Raw genomic sequence first — 18,036 nt, 5'->3', positions numbered from 1 at the left:
CCGACATTCGTTTATCCCATTTCTTCTGTAACATTTCAATGGAAACATTGAAAATGAATAATTATGAGGTTCCAGTTAACGAGAGCAAACGCGTTAATGAAACCTTGTAATTCGGAGCCTGTTGTGCAAGTTTCAGTTAAAACGTCACATTGCTGATCTCAATCGGATTACAGTGTCTTCTACAGCAACAAAAACAAATCTCTTCAAGTATCATGGCTGAAGACTTTACAGCTGATCTCAGTTTACATCATTATTAGTCTCTCATCCGCACAAACAAACACACACACAAACATCACAAGATGGAATAGTCATTCACTCCTGGGATTTCCAGACATTCACTTCAGAATCAGGGGTAGTTGGGGCTGCACACAGAACTTTGTGACCGAGTGTAATGATGTTATAGAGAGACGATCTATTCTCCACATTGTTTGTTGAGGGAGAAGAAACTCCTCTCTGAAGATGCTTTAGGGAGATCTTTGGGAAATGGCTGCGGCGCTCTTCTGTCGTGGGAGGTTGAGGAAGTAAACCTCTGGAAGGTTCCGACTGTGCTGCTGCGAGTCCTTCCTTTGATTCAGTCCAACAGCTCTGTGATACCCCTTCTCTGGCCATCTCACTTCCCGTCTCTCTGGGCGTGGAATCATCTCGGTCTAACGGGGCATCAGGCAACATCTAAACAAACAAGGGCAACAACGAAAACTGTCAGCTGCTACGACGCTAAATAAAAAATAAAAAAGTATCTTCTGACAATACAACAGGATTCACAGACTCCGTAGTAGCTCAGTAACGCTGTGTAGCAGGATCAACGTTATCAGATCAGATTTAAAGGATAATCACATCTAAAGCTAACTGCAGTGAGCGACGTCTTCTGTAGCTATACAAAGAGAATATACTAGAGAAGAAGTGGTTTAGTAGATAATGACAAATGAAAGAACCAGGGGCAAAGCAGGAAGAGGATGCTTATTGACCTGGTCCCTGCTGGGGTGAGATATCCTCTATTCCACTCAGAGGCTTTAGGAGACCGTTCTCCCTGAAGGCTAAGACAGGAACTCTCTTCTCCTCCTGCTGCTGCTGCTCCTCTCCCTCAGGAGGAGACAACCTGGAATGTGAAGGCAGCACAATCACCTCTTCGAACTCCCCGTTCTCCCTGGAAAAACAGAGGATGGAAAGGAAAGCGTTACCCTCATTGCAGCCACCAATGTGCCCAAAAAACCTTTACACTTTATATTACGTTTGCTGTAAATCTACCTCTGGTCAGGATGGCTCAGTGCTGTGGTGTCGGGCTCAGGTTGGCGACCGTTGCTGTTGCTGTTGTGTGTCGGTGATGCCATCACTGCAGATGGACTAGGATCAGCAGGTGTCACTGGTGACGAGAGAAAACCAACACAGCAGTCAGACACAGCATCATGGGAACAACTGAAGTGGATACATGGCAAAAGTGATTATTCATTTTTTCAGAATAATAAAAGAAGGTATGATGATAGAAAAAAAATACAGTTACCTGCGTTGTCTCCATTCCTGTTGGGAACAACTTTCTACAGATGGGAAAGAATAACAAGAGAATGAACACAGAGGTTCTTCATGTTTAGTCACATTCCACATTTGTGTCAGCCTTTACCTTCTCTGCTGGGTCTGAACGTCTTGTTCTCTTCATGATCTCCTCCAGACGCTGGTTAAAAAAAAAGCTTTTACATGCACTGCACTTGTGGCATATTATGTTACAACTGCGTGTGTGTGTGTGTGTGTGAACATGCGTCACCTTTTTTCGCTCCAGGCGTTCAGTCTCCTCTTTCTGGAAGTGTTTCTCTCTCTCCTGCCTCAGTCGCTCCGCCTCTTCTCTCTGTCGAGACTCTTCCTCCTCTTTCTAACAAACACAAACACGCACAGAGTTTTGATTTTATTGTGAGATCAACAGACGTCTCGGGTGGGATTGCAAAGTGTAGTCTTTAGTTCGCTTGCACACTTTCTCCCACCTGTTTCTGGAGTTTCTCTGCCTCCTCACTCTCTTTCTGAAGTCTCTCTTCCTCCACCTTTCTCTCCTCCTTTCTCTCCACCTCCTCCTTCCTTTTCGTCTCCTCCGCCTGACGCTGAGACTCCTCTTCTCTCTTCACGCGCTCCTCGGCCTTACGGCGAGCCATCTCCTCTTGCGCTAACCTGTACAAACACAGATGAATCACATTCGAGGATGCAGATGCACCTTCAGTATTATCCAAGTTCACAAGCAGCGCAGCCAGCTCACCTCCGCTGCTCCTCCTGCTGCTTTCGCTCCTCTTCCTCTCGCTCTCTCTGCTCGCGGGCCAGGCGTCGATTCTCGGCCAGGATACGACTCGCCTCCTCTGGATCTGTGGTGCCTGCTGAGTGCCTGTGGCCTGGAGGACTGCTTACGCTCTCTAGAAGGCATCATACACGAGAATTTGAACCAGTGTATCTTATAAACTGCATGATAATGTGGATGTGAAAAGGGTGGCAACTGACTGCTGGCTGCTGGTGCTGTCTGCTCACTGATGGTCTTGTTCTGACCCACTGGCTGAGGTCGAGGCGGAAGAGGTCCAAGAACCTGCTCTTCTTCCTCCTCTTCAGGGGCTCTGGTGGGTTGGGGGCTCTCCGGTGTGACCCTGAAGGGACGAAGATTTCCTGGGTCGTCTGCCCCCGGAGACTTAAGCAGCTTGGGGGTCGGGGGGCGCCCTACTGACTTTTGTGGAGGCCTGTGTGCAGGAACAAAAGCAATTAGAACGGTTTTCATGGAACGTAGTTTACTTGTACTATTGCCCAAAACCTTGTTACACCCTCACCCACCCTGCTCTCAGTAATCCATTACTCTAATTTGTGACAAATCTGCTTATGTACCTCACTCTGTCAGGCATCATGGTTGTGTTCTCCTACCTGCCAGGAGAGGGCACTGTCCCTTTTCTGTTCTTCTTGCCCGGAGAAGAGGAGCGAATTTTGGGGGGCAAAGTGAGAATGGGAGCCAGTGGGAGGGACAGGTTGCTCCATGACTTCCTGACATGGTCACGGTCCTTCTGCTATTGGTGCAGGAGATGAAGGGAAACAATGAGATCAAATAAATCATTTTTGAAAATGGGCAGGATCTTTTTTTATTAAGCCAGCAGCATAATGTCACTGAAATAGCGCTTCACGAAAATGTCCTCAGCAGCACACAAAGTAATCAAGTGGTACAAAGACAGCGGGTGTCCCGACCCATGTTGTCCTATTGACCGCAGCAGAAGATGATCAACAGGATTAGACTCAGACAGCCTTCCTTTGGCCGTGCATAACCCTTGGCACCAACTTAACTAAAAAAAAAACCTGTTGCCAAAATAAAAAATGGACCTTTTCTCAATAAGACCAACTCACAAGGCATTTATCGCCTATTTGTAGAGGAGGCAAAAAAATAATCACTTGCATTAACAATGACCTACAGTTAGAGTATGTAGACATTACGGCACAAAAGTGGTATCACTAGTATGCTGGGTTGTGTCTGGATTATGTGTTTGTGTACATGTGTGGTTTATGCATGTGTTTACAGGTCCCTATGTGGAATAGAAAGTACAGAAGATGTCCTAAGACTATAATGGAATAAGCTGTGACACAGCAGCAGACAGATGGACAGTGCGTACAGTAATGTGCGTGTCTGTGTGTGAAGAGCACAAACACAGTGTGTCCGACTGATCCTGGGCATCATCAGTGTGAAAACGTCAACAACAAGATCATAAATATTACATCACATAGAAAAACAAGCACCTAGCTTTTTGTCACAACTCATATTTTGTCTAGATATTCGGTCAAACACATGTGCAGGTTGATGACATGACGCACCTGTGCGGTGCCGGCGGTCCTCCTGCGAGCGGTCGCGGTGGACGACGAGACCGTCCCCTTGCTGAGGCTCCTCTCCTGGCTGCGGCAGTGAGGAAGCGGCTGGGCCTGCAGCGCTTTGAAGGACATGGAGCCCATGGGGTGGCAGGACACTGAGCGAGGACAAACGGGCATGGCTACGGTAATGTAGGAGGCGGGTGTTCGGAGTGTTTGCGGGGAAGGTATGGAGCAGGGCAGTGGGAGGGTTTGATGAGCAGAAAGTTTGATAAAGAGGAGCAAGGAGCAAGACATCGACAAGGAGAGGAAGGAACGTGAAGGATATCACACGAATTAATAGAGAGAAGGCGTGAGTTTGGGCGGACCAGCGAAGGATCGAGAGGAATGAAAAAGAAGATGTTTGGTAGAAACAGAGAAGAAGAGAAAGAAGGTGTTAGTGCTGCAGATTTGAAGCACAACTGCAAATATGTTGTTATGCCTTTAAAAGAAGCATTTAGTAAGACCGGGTTAGAGTGAGAAAAAGAAAAAAAACTGTGACAACATTTAAAACCACAACGCAATCGGGAAAATGTTCCATCCACTTTGTGCTATCACACTATAGGAGTAGTATGGCAAACCAAGCCCTACTCTACAAAGTCCCAGAGCAAGTGAAAGCAAGTAAGCATGCAGAGAAATGTACGTGTGTGTGTTTGTGTGTGTGTGTGTGTGTGAGCTTTGAGTGCCTGACACAGGCTGGTGTAGGACGTTTCAGACAGTATAATGCTTTAAGTCTCGCCAAATCTGATTAACATCCGAAACCGTTCTGGTTCAAGATGCCAAAACATAAAGAGCGTAAATACTTCTCGCGCTACCACCAGCTGTGATTCATAGTTTTAAACATCCTCTATTTCCCTCACTGCTGACCATGAGAGCCAGGAGGGGTCACTCCTGTGGCATGTGTGTATATTACCTGTTTGCTCTCCAGACAGACTCATGGCACTGCGGCTACGAGCCAAGTAGGAGTGCGTTGGCTGCTGCAGGCGGTTCACCACATTGCTCTCCCATGGCGTCAACGGAAGCCGGCGCAGGCCTGAGCACACACATACACACACACACACACACACACACACGTAACGTATGAGGCTTGATAACAACTTAAAGTATTAACCGCCCACTGATTAGCCTCAGCAATCAGTCAAAGCACATTATAAACTAGGCATAATTACTGTATTTGCTACTCATTCCTTCCCTCGCACTGCACAGCAGTGTCGGCGAGAGCTTAAGTGAAGTCGTAAGCATGCACAGGCTGATATGTTACACCTACACCTGCATGCACCAGTTTGTTGATTAAGAAGGGAGGCAAATAGCCTGGAGTGAAGTGCAAACCAGCAGCAAACATAGGGAGGAGAGCATTCGAATAAACAGGGTAGATCAAAGGATATATTACATCTGCATTTTAAGAAAATGTCTTTAAGCTTCAAGAAATAAATGAATTAATGAATAATAAATGACTAATAAAGATAATCCTTTATTAGTCCCGCAGCGGGGAAATTTACAGGATTACAGCAGCATACAGCAGCATACAGTATAGTGCAGAATTCATCTGGCAAATAGTTCAAGAAGGGCTGAAAGATTTAAGTTTGTGCCATGCAGTCATTGCTACCTAGGAGAGTTGGCATATTGTACATAATGTGTAGTTTATTAAGCCGAAGTAGACAGTTCAACAGTTAATTAATCTTCCCAATAACTTGATTTGCCACTTAGAAGAGTCAAAGGACAGTTCGTCAGACAAAACATGCAGCACTGCTCGCCTTGATAATGAAGCAGAGCATGAAGGTTGCAGGTTTTCAGGGTGAGGGGCAAAGGTACATCTGGGCTGGAAACCGTGTAAAGGAACCCACGTCTCTAATCTACACCTCATCGGATTCAAACGCTGCAATGGTTTCACAGTTCATGTCGCACTCGCGTGCGACGTTTCAAACAGTATCCGTTGGAGTGTGCAGAGTTTTTTTTCTTGGCAGCATGAAACTTGGCACGTGATAAAATGTCTATAATTATGCTCACGTCTGATTGTTGGATTGTAACAGTGTACAGTGTTCCCACAAAAACAAAAAGATTATCCTACAGAGGATTAGAGAAAGGGGTCACGCTGGGGGGGGGGGGGGGATCAGATCCCTCTGATGAAACACAGGGAAGTGCTAACACATCAACATATATAGTACATGCCATTTGATGATAGTATTGAAAATATTGCACATCATCTCATTCTGTAAAGTCAGACTTCTGTCATCCAGGTTCAAAGCTATAATGATCTACACATATCGCTATTAAAAGAACTATCGTTGTTTTTGCAGGGTATTCACAATTTTCTCAACTTTCTGTTTGGAATTCCTCCACAGTTTCCAGCCCATCTGGATCTTTTCGCTGGGCAACATAGTGCGTAACATATAACAGGGAGGAACCAAGCTGCAAAAAATCTCCCAGAAAAACACCTGTGTTTTTGTGCTGGGTGGTCTTTCCCGGGTGTAGGCGGGGTTTGGACTGAGATTTGCTAAGGACAGGGGAGGAGGCTGTTCTCATCTGTAAGCCTGTCAGCAACATATGAACATCAAAGAATACATGGTCTTAGGGTTAAATAAGCACTTAAACAAATAAATGATTACATTTGGCTGACAGATGAGTTGATCAATACCCCTCCCATATCTGTCCATTGAATATGAACATACGTTACGTTAGATTAGCCCAGCATAAACAAAAAAAAAGTGTAAAAAGAACAAAATTAATCTACCAAAGCCTCTAAAATTGACTGATTACAACATTATATATATTTTTTAAGCCGTAAAAAAGCTTGTGTGTAAAGAACGTCAGGTAGTGGTAACTGTAATAACCGTTAACAGTACAAATATGGGAGTGGTACTAATCTTTTCATCTAATTCTCAGCAAGAAAAAGTGTATTTCCCAAAATGTTGAACTACTTTTTAATATATGATTAAGTTTTTTGTCTGTTTCAATGTCACCATACCGTCTAATCTCATTAAATAAATACAAGGAAACAACAGTGTGCGGTTAGACTGTCACACGAGTCACAACAAACACGATTGGCATAAGATACAGACAAAGGCAGTGAACACTGTAATGAATAATATTGGTGTTTGTGTGTTCAAGATCATTTTCATTACCTCGGTCCGGTGAGTGTAGGAGTGTAGCAGAGGAGTAGGAGAGGCGCTTGGTAATAACAGGGTCAATGTGTTTGGATAAATTCATAGTGGAAACTGACCGCCTGTCAGCATCTAGAAACGAAGAAAAACATGATAAAAGCAAATTGATGAGACATTGAACAGGTGGACAGAGAATGGGGGAAGAAAGAGAGAGCTGGAGCTAGCGACCTCTCTTTGAAGGGTTACTCTAGTCTATTCTGGTTACATTTAGGGTTAGATGTGAATAAACTACCAACATGTTGCTAAAGGGGAAAACATATTAGAAAATGAATTAGTGCTAAATGGGTCTTAAGTAATCTAAAAATGGAGCTATAATGGTTTGAATGACTGTCTTGGGATATAATCAAGTTAAAAACTGGATCGCTACATGCAAATAAAACAACAAACACTAATCCTGCCATTCACATTGGCCTACATTTGCACTAATGCCGGTGCTATAGCGGTGCTGTACGGTTACGGTGCTAGAGCCAGCGGTCTAACACTGGCCGGCTAACTGACACAGTGCTTTAATATTCACATTGGGAGGTCACTCCGTATCTGCGGCAGAGACTGAAAGCACTCTGCATGTGCTCCAGTCCAGCAAGGTCGAGTGGATAGAGGAAAGCCGACTCGACAAAACCTGGACCAGGAGGGGAAAGGACAATGGCAGAGAAACAAAGAGCAGAGAGGAGGTATAGAGGGAGACCCGAGAGCGAGGGTAAGAGAGAGAGTGAAGAGTGAGAGAGGGGTTGAGTTTGAGAATAAGGGAGTGAGAGAGAGAAAGAGAGAGAGGGAGGGGCAGAGCAGGGTGTGAGTCAGCAGTAACAACAGAGGGCAGGGGATCTGCATAGTTCAAATATACACACGGCAGAACAATACTGACACGCAGACATATTTACACAAGAGACACACTGTCGGGCATCAGGGAGGAGAGATCTCAAAAGTATTCAATAAACCTGCAAGCACTGATACTGTTAGTGTTGTGAGTTCCTGCAGGTACTGTGTGTAGTGTGATGTGTCAAAGTACCGGCGGGCGTGCTGGGAGTGTTTGTCTGCAGCGGCCCTCCCCAAGACCACCGGTTGGGCTTCGGTCTGGATCTCTCGCTCCTCTCCACCGTCCGACGGATCACCGCCTCATGACGAGCCTTCAGTCGCGAAAACAACAATACAATATCAGTGTTAAAAAACAACAACACCCCAACATGCAAATACTGGAACAATTTTTGCTGTGAATGGACACTTGTGGCGTGTTATGTTTGACCTACGACCATGAGGCATGTGTTGGGCACACACACCAGTTGTACAAGTACCTGGCAGATACAATCTAAAGCGTGATTGCGCACCAGACTCATAACGAAAGCAAAACCACCCGCTTTATCTAAAACCTGTCCTGGGAATTTTATAGTCTCTTGACTCATCAGTGTCCCAACGTTCATTAAATCAATAACCTAATTAAAGCCTGAACTCACTGTAGAGTGATTCACTAACTACTGAACAGGACACCTGCAACTCCTTTAATGTGACATTATACATATATAGACATTGATGGCTCCAAAACATTTCAGTCTAAAAAACAGACACTATTGTATGTTTGCGTGACTGACAGAAGGCCTCAGCTTGTCTAGTTCAGCCTTGGTCATTCTCACGTGCTCTTCTTAACTCATCTCCAGCCACGACTTTTATTTGTATTCTAAAGCTCCAATAACTTCTGAAATTAAACCCAAATCAAAACATCCTGTCAGAAATCTATGGGTAACAGTGGGTGACACACTACGTCTATGTTTCCCCACGGTCTATGTTATGGTGTGTTAGTACAAAACTAGAAATAAGTTACAGTTAGGAGATAGGAGTTGGTAGTGAAGTTCAAACTCCAAAACACTAAAGAGGGAAGGCGCATAGAGTGTGTAAATGGTTCACTAAAATCTGATATTTATTAGCCTGTCCATGAGGAGTGTGTTGCACTTCTAGAGGAGGTGTGCATGCAGGTGTGTTCAGGTGCAGAGCAGCGGATCGGAATGCACAGGACCACGTGTGTCAGACCTGGTCTTCGTCCAGTTTCTGCCGTCGCTTCTCCTCCACGGCAGCCCGCCTCTTGTCCTCCTTTACTCTCTGCTCCTCCAGCCTTCTCCTCCTCTCCTCCACCTGCCTCTCATAGTGCAGCCTGGCTCGCTCCTCGCGTGCCTGCCACTCGGCCTCCTTGACGGCTGAGGAACGCACAAACACATACTCGGTTGATGATTTGATGTACATGCATTAGTGTGTTCATATTTGCTCACACGCCAAAAAAAAAAAGAAGAAGAAAACAGCACACACACACACACACACACACACACACACACACACACACACACACACACACACACACACACACACACACACACACACACACACACACACACACACACACACACACACACACACACACACACACAGGTCGGCTGTAGATCATGTGACGAGGCTTAAGCTCTCAACACAAAGCAAATCCCTGGGCCAGAGGTATGCCCACTGCACAACACTATGAACACAAACACACTTCAGTAATACAAAACATACACCGCCACCGACTTCCTCGAACCCATCTGTCGTGGCAGGTCCCTCACACACTCGTACAAAATCACACATTCAAAACACAAGCCTCCCTAAACCCTTTACCATGGCCTGACCCATTATGTAACATTCATGCCATGGCAACAGGGGGTGCCTGGCTTCAGCCTCGTCTTTATGTAACACCAAGAGAAACGGGCCCTTCACCACAGCACCAACCGAGTTCAGGGAGGATATGTTGCGGGGAAAGACCAAAAAAGAAAGTGAGGGATGCATTAAAAGCCTCCCGCACACTAATGTACAGTCTACACACAAACACACACACACAGTTGAAGGATACACACCGTTCTGTTTCTCATGCTCCCCCCGGCGCTCGCGGGCTAACCTCTGTCTCTCGTCGATCTTGTTGAAGAGCAACGAGTCTGCAATGCAAACGACTGTTAAACAGCAGATTTAACAACCGTACAACTGGGGGTGAAAGACAGAACCAATCCTGTTTTATCTCTCTTTGTAATTGATTTAACGTGCGAGAAATGTTTCTTTGTATGCCAGTATGACTTACCTGTTTTGGTGGCAGCATTGTTATTGGGGCTGGTGGTGGTGCGAGTCGGGGTGGGGCCGGGGGTAGGGGTCAAGGTGGGAGTGTAGGTCTGCCCGGAGCCCGAGGAGCCGGGATGGGTGGCTGAAGACGATCGGCCATCGTCCGATATGTACTGGGAGTAAGACGCTGGAGAGAAAGACAAACCAGACAAGTGTCAACAACACTTGCAATGGCAAGACAGAGACACCAAGAGAGAAAACAAGAGACAGAGAGAGACACCAAGATCATTTTACATTAGGTAGATCCATCACAGACAATGGATAGGTCCTGTAGTGTTTCCGTAACAAACAGCTGTTAACCACACAACGATATTAGACATACAGAGCCTGGGAGTGGCCATGGACAAAAAAAAGATGTAAATCAACGCCACAATTTATTAATTTGTGTGCACAAGGTAAGACAGCACAACGGACCAGTCTTTCTCCCCCAGGCATGAAGTATAGTGCACCTGCTTCAAGTACATCCACAGGCGGTAACCATGAAGATTCCCAAGGCCAGCAACCTGTAAGTCAGCATATTTCCGACGATATAATCCACGAGCTCTCAATATCCTCGTTAATTGCCTTTTACGAACAATAATCCCTCGTATAGCAAGTGTTGTCAACATGTCTCCAAGCTAAAGTTAAGCTTTATCCGAGTCTCCATCCAGAGCCATCTGCAACCAAGGACAAGTGCATAAAGAAGGTGGCGGCGGGAATGAATGACTTGGAATGTTTTAATTTATATGTCGTGCTCACAAATTATTAAAAAAATGTGGAGACAATTTAATTAGCAGCCATGACATCATGTGTCAGGTATTGTTCTCACCTTGTGAGTCTGTGTGTGTGTGTGTGTGTGTGCCGTGCCATCATGGTAAGAGGTGTGGCCTTGGAGACACCAACTGCAGCAGGAGCTACTACAGAAGCGTCTTTTCAGCGTCTGCCAGTTGTTTACATTTCTGTCTGTAGACAGATTTAGTCACCGTGATAGCGTCACAACGGCGCGAGACGTAATCCGGTGTAATCAGACATATAGTGCTGCCTCTATTAGACTCTAAAGCTCGGTTTTTGGCAACATTTACAGTAGAACGTCTGCACTGTAGCCTGACAGGAAACAAAATGGGGTAGAACAAAACTGTGCTCCCTGCGTTCTCAAATGTTCCCCGTTTGTTGCAGTGTTCCCACTCAGCTCGGAGCCGGGCTATTGATTAATGACACACACCATCGGGCTCAGGGTGACTCAGCACTTTCAGGTCAGCCTCCTAGACACAGACACAGAGCCTAACATGGGCCTTATTATGCACAAACAGATAAGCCTGTCCCAAATGTTACCCAACATGTACACACCTTTGTGATTTGGGGTTAAAAAAAAGCTGGCTCAAATAGTCAAGGATGCAAAGACAAACAGTGTTAAGGTGGCAACTAATTAACTTGAAGAATTGAACACTGTATGCAGAGATACTGTGGGTGTGCAAAGTAATTGCCGCCAAGTCCACAGAGACCAATCTGTCCCAGAAAGTTGGAGCTTAAATTAAACCAGTCGTCCTGACCCAGACTCCACTGACTCTATACCTGAACGCACTAATCTTACTCTTCTCTACACATGCTTTCTTTATCTCTTCACTTCAGTGACTTGTTAGTTCAGTGGGGTAATTAATTATGGCGGAGGAAGAGAAGAGCAAAGTACAAGTTTCATATCCACTGCTACAAGTTGAACACGCTCAAGTACACTTTGCATTTAAATGTAACATCAATTTAAACTGCATCGTCCTTTTTTCATAATGCAATGCTTCCGCGGATGTATGACCAGACTAGTCTGTGTGATACCTATGCAATTAAGACAATAATGTGGCAACTATATATCACAAAAGGTAATCAGGCATGGACTGTTATCCACGTACTGCTACACTTTATAGTTTATGGTCTGGCATGTTGCAGACACCGTTATAGATCTAAACTGCCATTGCCGTCTCCACCCTAACTCATTGAGGTATTTTGCAGTAATCTACAAAAGGACACGCTGGACAAAGACGTGAGGTCATAGCTGCAGAAGTATTGCATTTCGCAGTCTACGGGACCTCCACGGAGGTGTGTACACAAGTATTAACAGGTCTACCCTGCCTCTGGTGCAGCACTATTGAAACTGGTTGATAATGGCTATTGTGGCAGGAAAGGCTGGGCCCGGCCAGGTTACAATAATGTCTCGTCAATGAATGTATTCTTTCCCCTGAAGTAATTTCCTTTGAGCAAATGATTAGCTCATTGAGAGTGGAGTACAATGTCCTGCAGCCAAATACTACACTGGAAGGACCGTACGCAACTTCCACCAAGAGGTCACATGAACATAAATGTGCTTCAGAAAGACATAAAGGAGCTCTTTCTGTTTGAGGAAGTTAACTTCTAGTGACTGATGAAGTAGTCCTTCTGACAAGCTGAGTGGGACACGACACAATAAGCCAGTGGAGACTAAGTCTAAGAGCAGAACCGCTTTCCTCAATCCGACAGTTTGAACTGAACACTTCACTGAAAAGTGGTGGGAACGCTCTGAACCACACTAATAACAAATTATTCTCTACCTTACAAATTGTGGCCCAGAAAAAAACAATAAGGGAACAACAACACTGACCGGCCAAAAGGAAGAAAAAAAACCGAGTTCCATTTACAATAAATAATAATTGTCTATTCAAAGCATATAACCCTGTTATTACAACAGTAGAACGCATGCATCTCACGTTGAAATGATTCATGATTGATCAATATCATCTATAATAAACCCACTCCCACAGGGAAAATTAGGATCTCTACAGTAGGAAGAAGTAATATGTTGCATAAAGAGAAACTGTGCTTACAAATGACTAACAAAGAGGAATAGCAATGAAAACAGGTGTTTATTAAAGTATAAATAGAGTACAGCAGGTGTGCATGACATAATGTGGCTAATATTTTACCAGTGGAATTTGAATAACAGACAGATGGCCACTTGTTTTTTAGTATTTGCAAATATGGCACACATGTGATAAAGCTGTTAATGGATGTTGGTTGATTGATGTCATGTCAAAGCTGTGCGTGTTTGCATGTGTGTGTGTGTGTGTGATGCAACTCCAGTTCTGAGAGTATACACATGAACACATAATACATAACAAAAAACACGAGTGTGAGTCAACCTAAAATACACTCCGTCATCTCGCTGACTCTAAAGCCAGTCCAGCTTTGCTCCATATATATTGTATGTACTGTGTTAGACGGAAGAAAACAAGGCAGCAGTCTCACTTTGACTGAACTTAAAAAAAATAAATGTCTATGGATGTGGCTTTGCGTAGTTAACCAGACAGAGCCAAATACATAAATAGAAAACTATGAACTGTGGTGATCCTGTGGATTAGAAGAGGTCAAGTGAGGTTAAAGTAGCAGATGAAGCAATGAGGTTTTAACTTTATACATAAAGCCTTATAAAGTGAGAGACAAAAAAGTATACAGAGATGAATGCTTTGGGTTTCTGCCTTCACATCTCATCCTACATTTCATGTCGCACAGGCAAAATGGCGTATTCATGACCAAAACCAAGAGCCGCATTTCGCTTGCGGTGTCAAACTGAACTTAAAACACAATAGTCTCAGTTTAATATGCGGGACTTATTTCTGGTGCAGTTGGTTTGCTCCTGCTGCATCTCACAGCCTAGTCCATCTGTTGCTGAGGTCACTAAACAAACAAACCTCAACAGCAGAAAGTAGAATTGCTTGCATGCACCAGGCAGCCATTTAACAGCCTTCGCAAACAGACCAAAGACCATTTCTTATTCGGAGCACAGTGCTAGCTCCCAGTGAACCTACAAAAGACCCTCGGCCACTTTTTGCTCCCTCCGTCTTTCATCAACCATGGAGGATGAGAGACGGTGCAACACTATTGAGGTACTGCAAATTCTTCGAAGGGAAAAAAACTGACAAATTCCCCAGCCATTGGTAGATTTTGCAGTGTAGTTCTGTATGTTTGGGGTTTTAAAATCCATATTAGGTTAACCATGTAGAATAGATATTTGACTCTCTCACCTCAAGTGGATGAAAACACGTTCAACTTCAAGCTGTACTTTAACATCATCGTCATGTTTTATTTCAAAAATCTGCTGGAGGACCGAGTCAAAACACAACTGTCCCGTTGCTGACAGACCGCAGTGTACATGTGTTCATTCCCTGCCCTCCACCTTGTTCAACCTGTGCCGAATTTATCAATGAAGCAGAAGTCCTTGGATCGAATCGCAAGTCTTTACCTGGAGTTTGGTGCATGATTCCAGGGGTGCCAATGCCGGGATGTGACCGGTTGAACCCCTAGCTAGCGCCCCCCTCTCCTACTAGTCAGATCGGAGGGCCAGAAACAACGGTCCTACTTCCTGTAAACATCCCACACGGTGGAAGATAAGCTCAGATCCAAAGTCCATGGTGCAGTGAGCAGGACAGAGGAAAAAGCAAAAAGAGGAAATTCCAAACAACCGAAAAAGGGACCACCCAAAAGATTTCTTTCAAAATAAAAGGGAAAGCAGGAAGGGAGAAAGAAAGAGAGAGAGAGAGAGAGAGAGAGAGAGAGAGAGAGGGGTCAGCTTTGGTCGGTGTCACCGTTATTGAGAGCCGACTGACTGCCAGACTCTCCAACCCCCATCCTTTTGTCCATGTGTGTGTGTGTTTATGTGTGTGTGTGTAAAAGAGACAGAGTGAGACATAGGGAGAGTGTGACTGTTTAATCTGCCCCTCTCTCCCTTAGTGCTGGACTGTGTGTGTGTGTGTGTGTGTGTGCGTGTGTGTGTGTGTGTGTGTGTGTGTGGAGACGCTCCCCACCCCCAATCTATCTGCCTTCATTGGCAGTCAGATTAAATGGTCAGAGCTAACGATTAATGCTGGGCGGTCCGGGCCAGTGGGGAGCAGGCGAGCGTGCTGCGTGGCTCCAGCTTCCCCTGCAACCTGAGAGGATTAGCCCGCTGCTAATGCTAAGCTAGTCGCTAAGCTCCGGCCGACAGAGAGGCAAAGGGGTCAAAGCGGGCGGGAGTCCTCCTTCCTAGCCCCAGGACAGGTCTGGATCACAGGTACCTTCAGAGGAGAGTGCTGCTGCATTAGTTGCACATGGCAGGTAACAGGTTTCAGCTCAGATGACAGGAGGTATGTCTAGTCACTCATTATGGCTTTTGACAACACGTTGGACAAAAAGGGCCTTGAATACGGTTTTTTATTTATTGTTGTAATGCTATCAGAAATTGGTCGTTGGTTGATTTGTTTAGAGTTGGCATCCAAATTGATATGAGATGTCATGTCAGAGATTAAGAATCACTGAAGAGCACTCAACCAACCAAAGCGCACGTCAACCAATGTCGATCAAAACTCCATCAACTCCAACTGAACACTGAAGGACAAGCCACGCTTTTACACCTCCACAACACATAAAAAGTCCATATTTTGATATAGAGGAGTAATAAAGGCTGCACTCTTCTTGGTAAATGAAAAGGTCCGCTAAGGTTGAACACATATATAAATGTATGTTGACGAGTTAGACATGCGTCATACTTACACTTGGCACCATTGGAATGAAGACAGTATCACGGCATGACTTAGCAGTTACCTGTGACTTTACTTTGAGATCATGCTCACTGCACAATCATCTCTTCCTTTCCAACCCTCTCTTGTCTGTTCTCCTCTATAGTTTAAGTGAGATGCACATGCTCGCCTCAAGAGAGAACTGCAAAACCCTTAGTATGAGAATCATGTCTTACAATTAAAGGAAATGCACTTGTTTAGAAATCCCATCAACTTTTTGTTTTGCAGAGACAACTACTTTAGTTCCTTGGCGTCAGGTCTAGCTTAGAGCTGGGTAAGAATGTATGCCTTAGGAATAAACTGAATCATAAAAACTCCATCTTTAATTGACATTAATATTTGATCACCTTCCTGTCTCCACGTGTCAGAACAAACCCTTCCTCAATCAATCTGTTACACAAGTTCTCCTTTTAAAAAGAACAAAGAAATGGATGAATGGACATTAAATACAAATAAAATGAAATGAAACTAAACAGGTGCTCCATTGCATCACAATAGTGCATCTGCAAACCTTACCCAGCACTGCTGACTTAACCATACTCCTTCACAGTATACCACGTTATTGGTTTTAAGGGCAGCAGCATGGTGCAGATTCAGTCTGTAATACTACAATACCCATAAAACCCGGCCCATAACCTTTTCCAGTCTAGTTCACGACTAATTCTTCAGACCTTAATCCCAAATCAGACAAAAATGGGTTACTGAAACCAACTGTCCCTGGAAATACGACACAACAGCAGGTCTCGTCCTCACTGAATGAAAACCTATGAAGTGGATGAATGAATCAACAACAAAGCAAATCTTTTGCCCTCAGATATTTGAAGCTCTTGACTCCAAAAGACACAACCAGAACATCAGTAAAAAGTTTTGCACATTTCTACCTGCTGTGACACCTGCTGTCCTGGTGACTGACCGCTCTGCCTACTGATGAATTAAAACCACATACACGTGTGAAGTAGACTGCACCTTCACTCTCATCTGCTGCCCTTGTGTTGACCCAATCTTGCCTTATCAGCTGGTTTCCACACACACTTCTCATCAGCCACCTGTCTCTAGATAACTGAGAATGATGGGTTAAGAGGACTTTTCCTCTGCAAGATTGAACAGCGCACACACACACACACACACACACACACACACACACACACACACACACACACACACACACACACACACACACACACACACACACACACACACACACACACACACACACACACACACACACACACGATTAACGTTCTTTTATCAAATACACACGTGCACTTGCGTTAAATGCTCCACAACTTCAATGTCTTTTTTCAGTCAGTCTCCTCCTGTGCTTCTCCAGATACTGGTCGCATCTTTCTTTGCCCTGGCAGCCTCTCTGTCCCAGATGTGAAAGCCCTCCCTCACACACTATTTAGTCGTTTAAATGAAGCTCAATGTGTACAAAGTACCAGAGCATGCACATCCATCTTGCTACACCCCTGTCAGTTTCCCCTCTATCCTTTTCCTCCATACCTCTCGTCTTCCTCCTGCAAGCATCTCTCAGTCTCTGTCCTTCCTCTTCCTCGGTGATGGTGAAGAGTGCCGGGATGGCTGAACGGCTGCCTCCCTTCCTCAGCTTCCACTTGCCCCGCGAGCACCCACCTCCACCTCCTCCTTTATCTCGTCCTTTACTGTCTGGCATCGCCTGCCCTGTTGCTAACCCTTGAGCCACTGGCTAACTCACCGTGCCCCTGCCCATCCCACCCTGCAGTGGCGGGTGGGTGGGGTGGGGGGGGGGGGGGGGGGGGCAGGTCAGTGGTGAATGCCAGAAGATGGTGGGGGACGGGGTCACCCCGAAAAGCCCTCTGACACACACAGACGTAGATAACTAACAGCTAATGCTAACAGCTAACTCCTCTGGCTGTGCATTGCTGCTCTGTGTCCGAGACAGCAGAAGGAAGAGAGGAGGAGGACACATCAGAGGATGGAGGAAATGAAATGTGACAGAAGAGAGAAAAACAGGTAAAGACGGCTGAAGAAGGTTAAAGGACAAAAGTTTGGAGAGCTTGAAAGAGAGACAAACCGAGCTGCCCACTGTGCCGTGTATATATACTGCCTATGATGGCAGTGCCAGGCAGAGAGACAGAGCGAAAGAGACAGAGAGTGCGACAGAATCTGAGGATGAGCTCTTGTAGTCTGGCTTAGAAAAAAAAAAAGACTTAATCCACAAGACCGGCTCGGTCGAAAGCTGGAAAGATTGAAATTCTCTTGACTCCCTCACTCCTCAAGAGATGCTGCTGCTGCTGCTGTCACTACTGTTACTGCAGCCCCCTTTTCCCCCTCCTTGCTGGGCCTATTCTGTAAACGCAAACTTGTCAGAGGAA

At 45.2% G+C, this 18,036-nt stretch overlaps 1 protein-coding gene across 1 annotated transcript; it reads right to left on the bottom strand.

Moving 5' to 3' along the window:
- Nucleotides 1-910: 910 nt before the first annotated feature.
- On the bottom strand, nt 911-17,354 carry map7b (microtubule-associated protein 7b). The gene is made up of 19 exons (XM_076084564.1): nt 17,186-17,354; nt 10,090-10,254; nt 9,872-9,949; nt 9,024-9,187; nt 8,011-8,128; nt 7,522-7,623; nt 6,966-7,076; nt 6,279-6,374; nt 4,757-4,876; nt 3,814-3,986; nt 2,881-3,020; nt 2,473-2,702; nt 2,237-2,387; nt 1,971-2,151; nt 1,757-1,861; nt 1,616-1,666; nt 1,499-1,532; nt 1,246-1,360; nt 911-1,144 (listed from the first exon to the last, which is right to left on the bottom strand). The coding sequence occupies exons 1-19, from the start codon at nt 17,352-17,354 to the stop codon at nt 958-960; spliced, it is 2,490 nt and encodes an 829-aa protein (XP_075940679.1). The 3' UTR covers nt 911-957.
- Nucleotides 17,355-18,036: the final 682 nt, after the last annotated feature.

This window comes from Anarhichas minor, unplaced genomic scaffold, assembly GCF_050575085.1.
Source record: "Anarhichas minor isolate MPS153535 unplaced genomic scaffold, ASM5057508v1 ptg000136l, whole genome shotgun sequence".
NCBI lineage: Eukaryota > Metazoa > Chordata > Actinopteri > Perciformes > Anarhichadidae > Anarhichas > Anarhichas minor.
The sequence above is the reverse complement of the archived record's forward strand: the minus strand, read 5'-3'. Positions and strand labels throughout refer to the sequence as shown.

Excerpts from the sequence above, each read along its gene's own strand:
- map7b (XM_076084564.1), bottom strand. The coding sequence starts at position 17,354 with ATGCCAGACAGTAAAGGACGAGATAAAGGAGGAGGTGGAGGTGGGTGC. Across the intron at positions 3,987-4,756 it reads TCTGTCTGGAGAGCAAACAG|CCATGCCCGTTTGTCCTCGC; the intron begins GTAATATACACA and ends ACATTACCGTAG. Across the intron at positions 3,021-3,813 it reads GGACCGCCGGCACCGCACAG|CAGAAGGACCGTGACCATGT; the intron begins GTGCGTCATGTC and ends CTGCACCAATAG.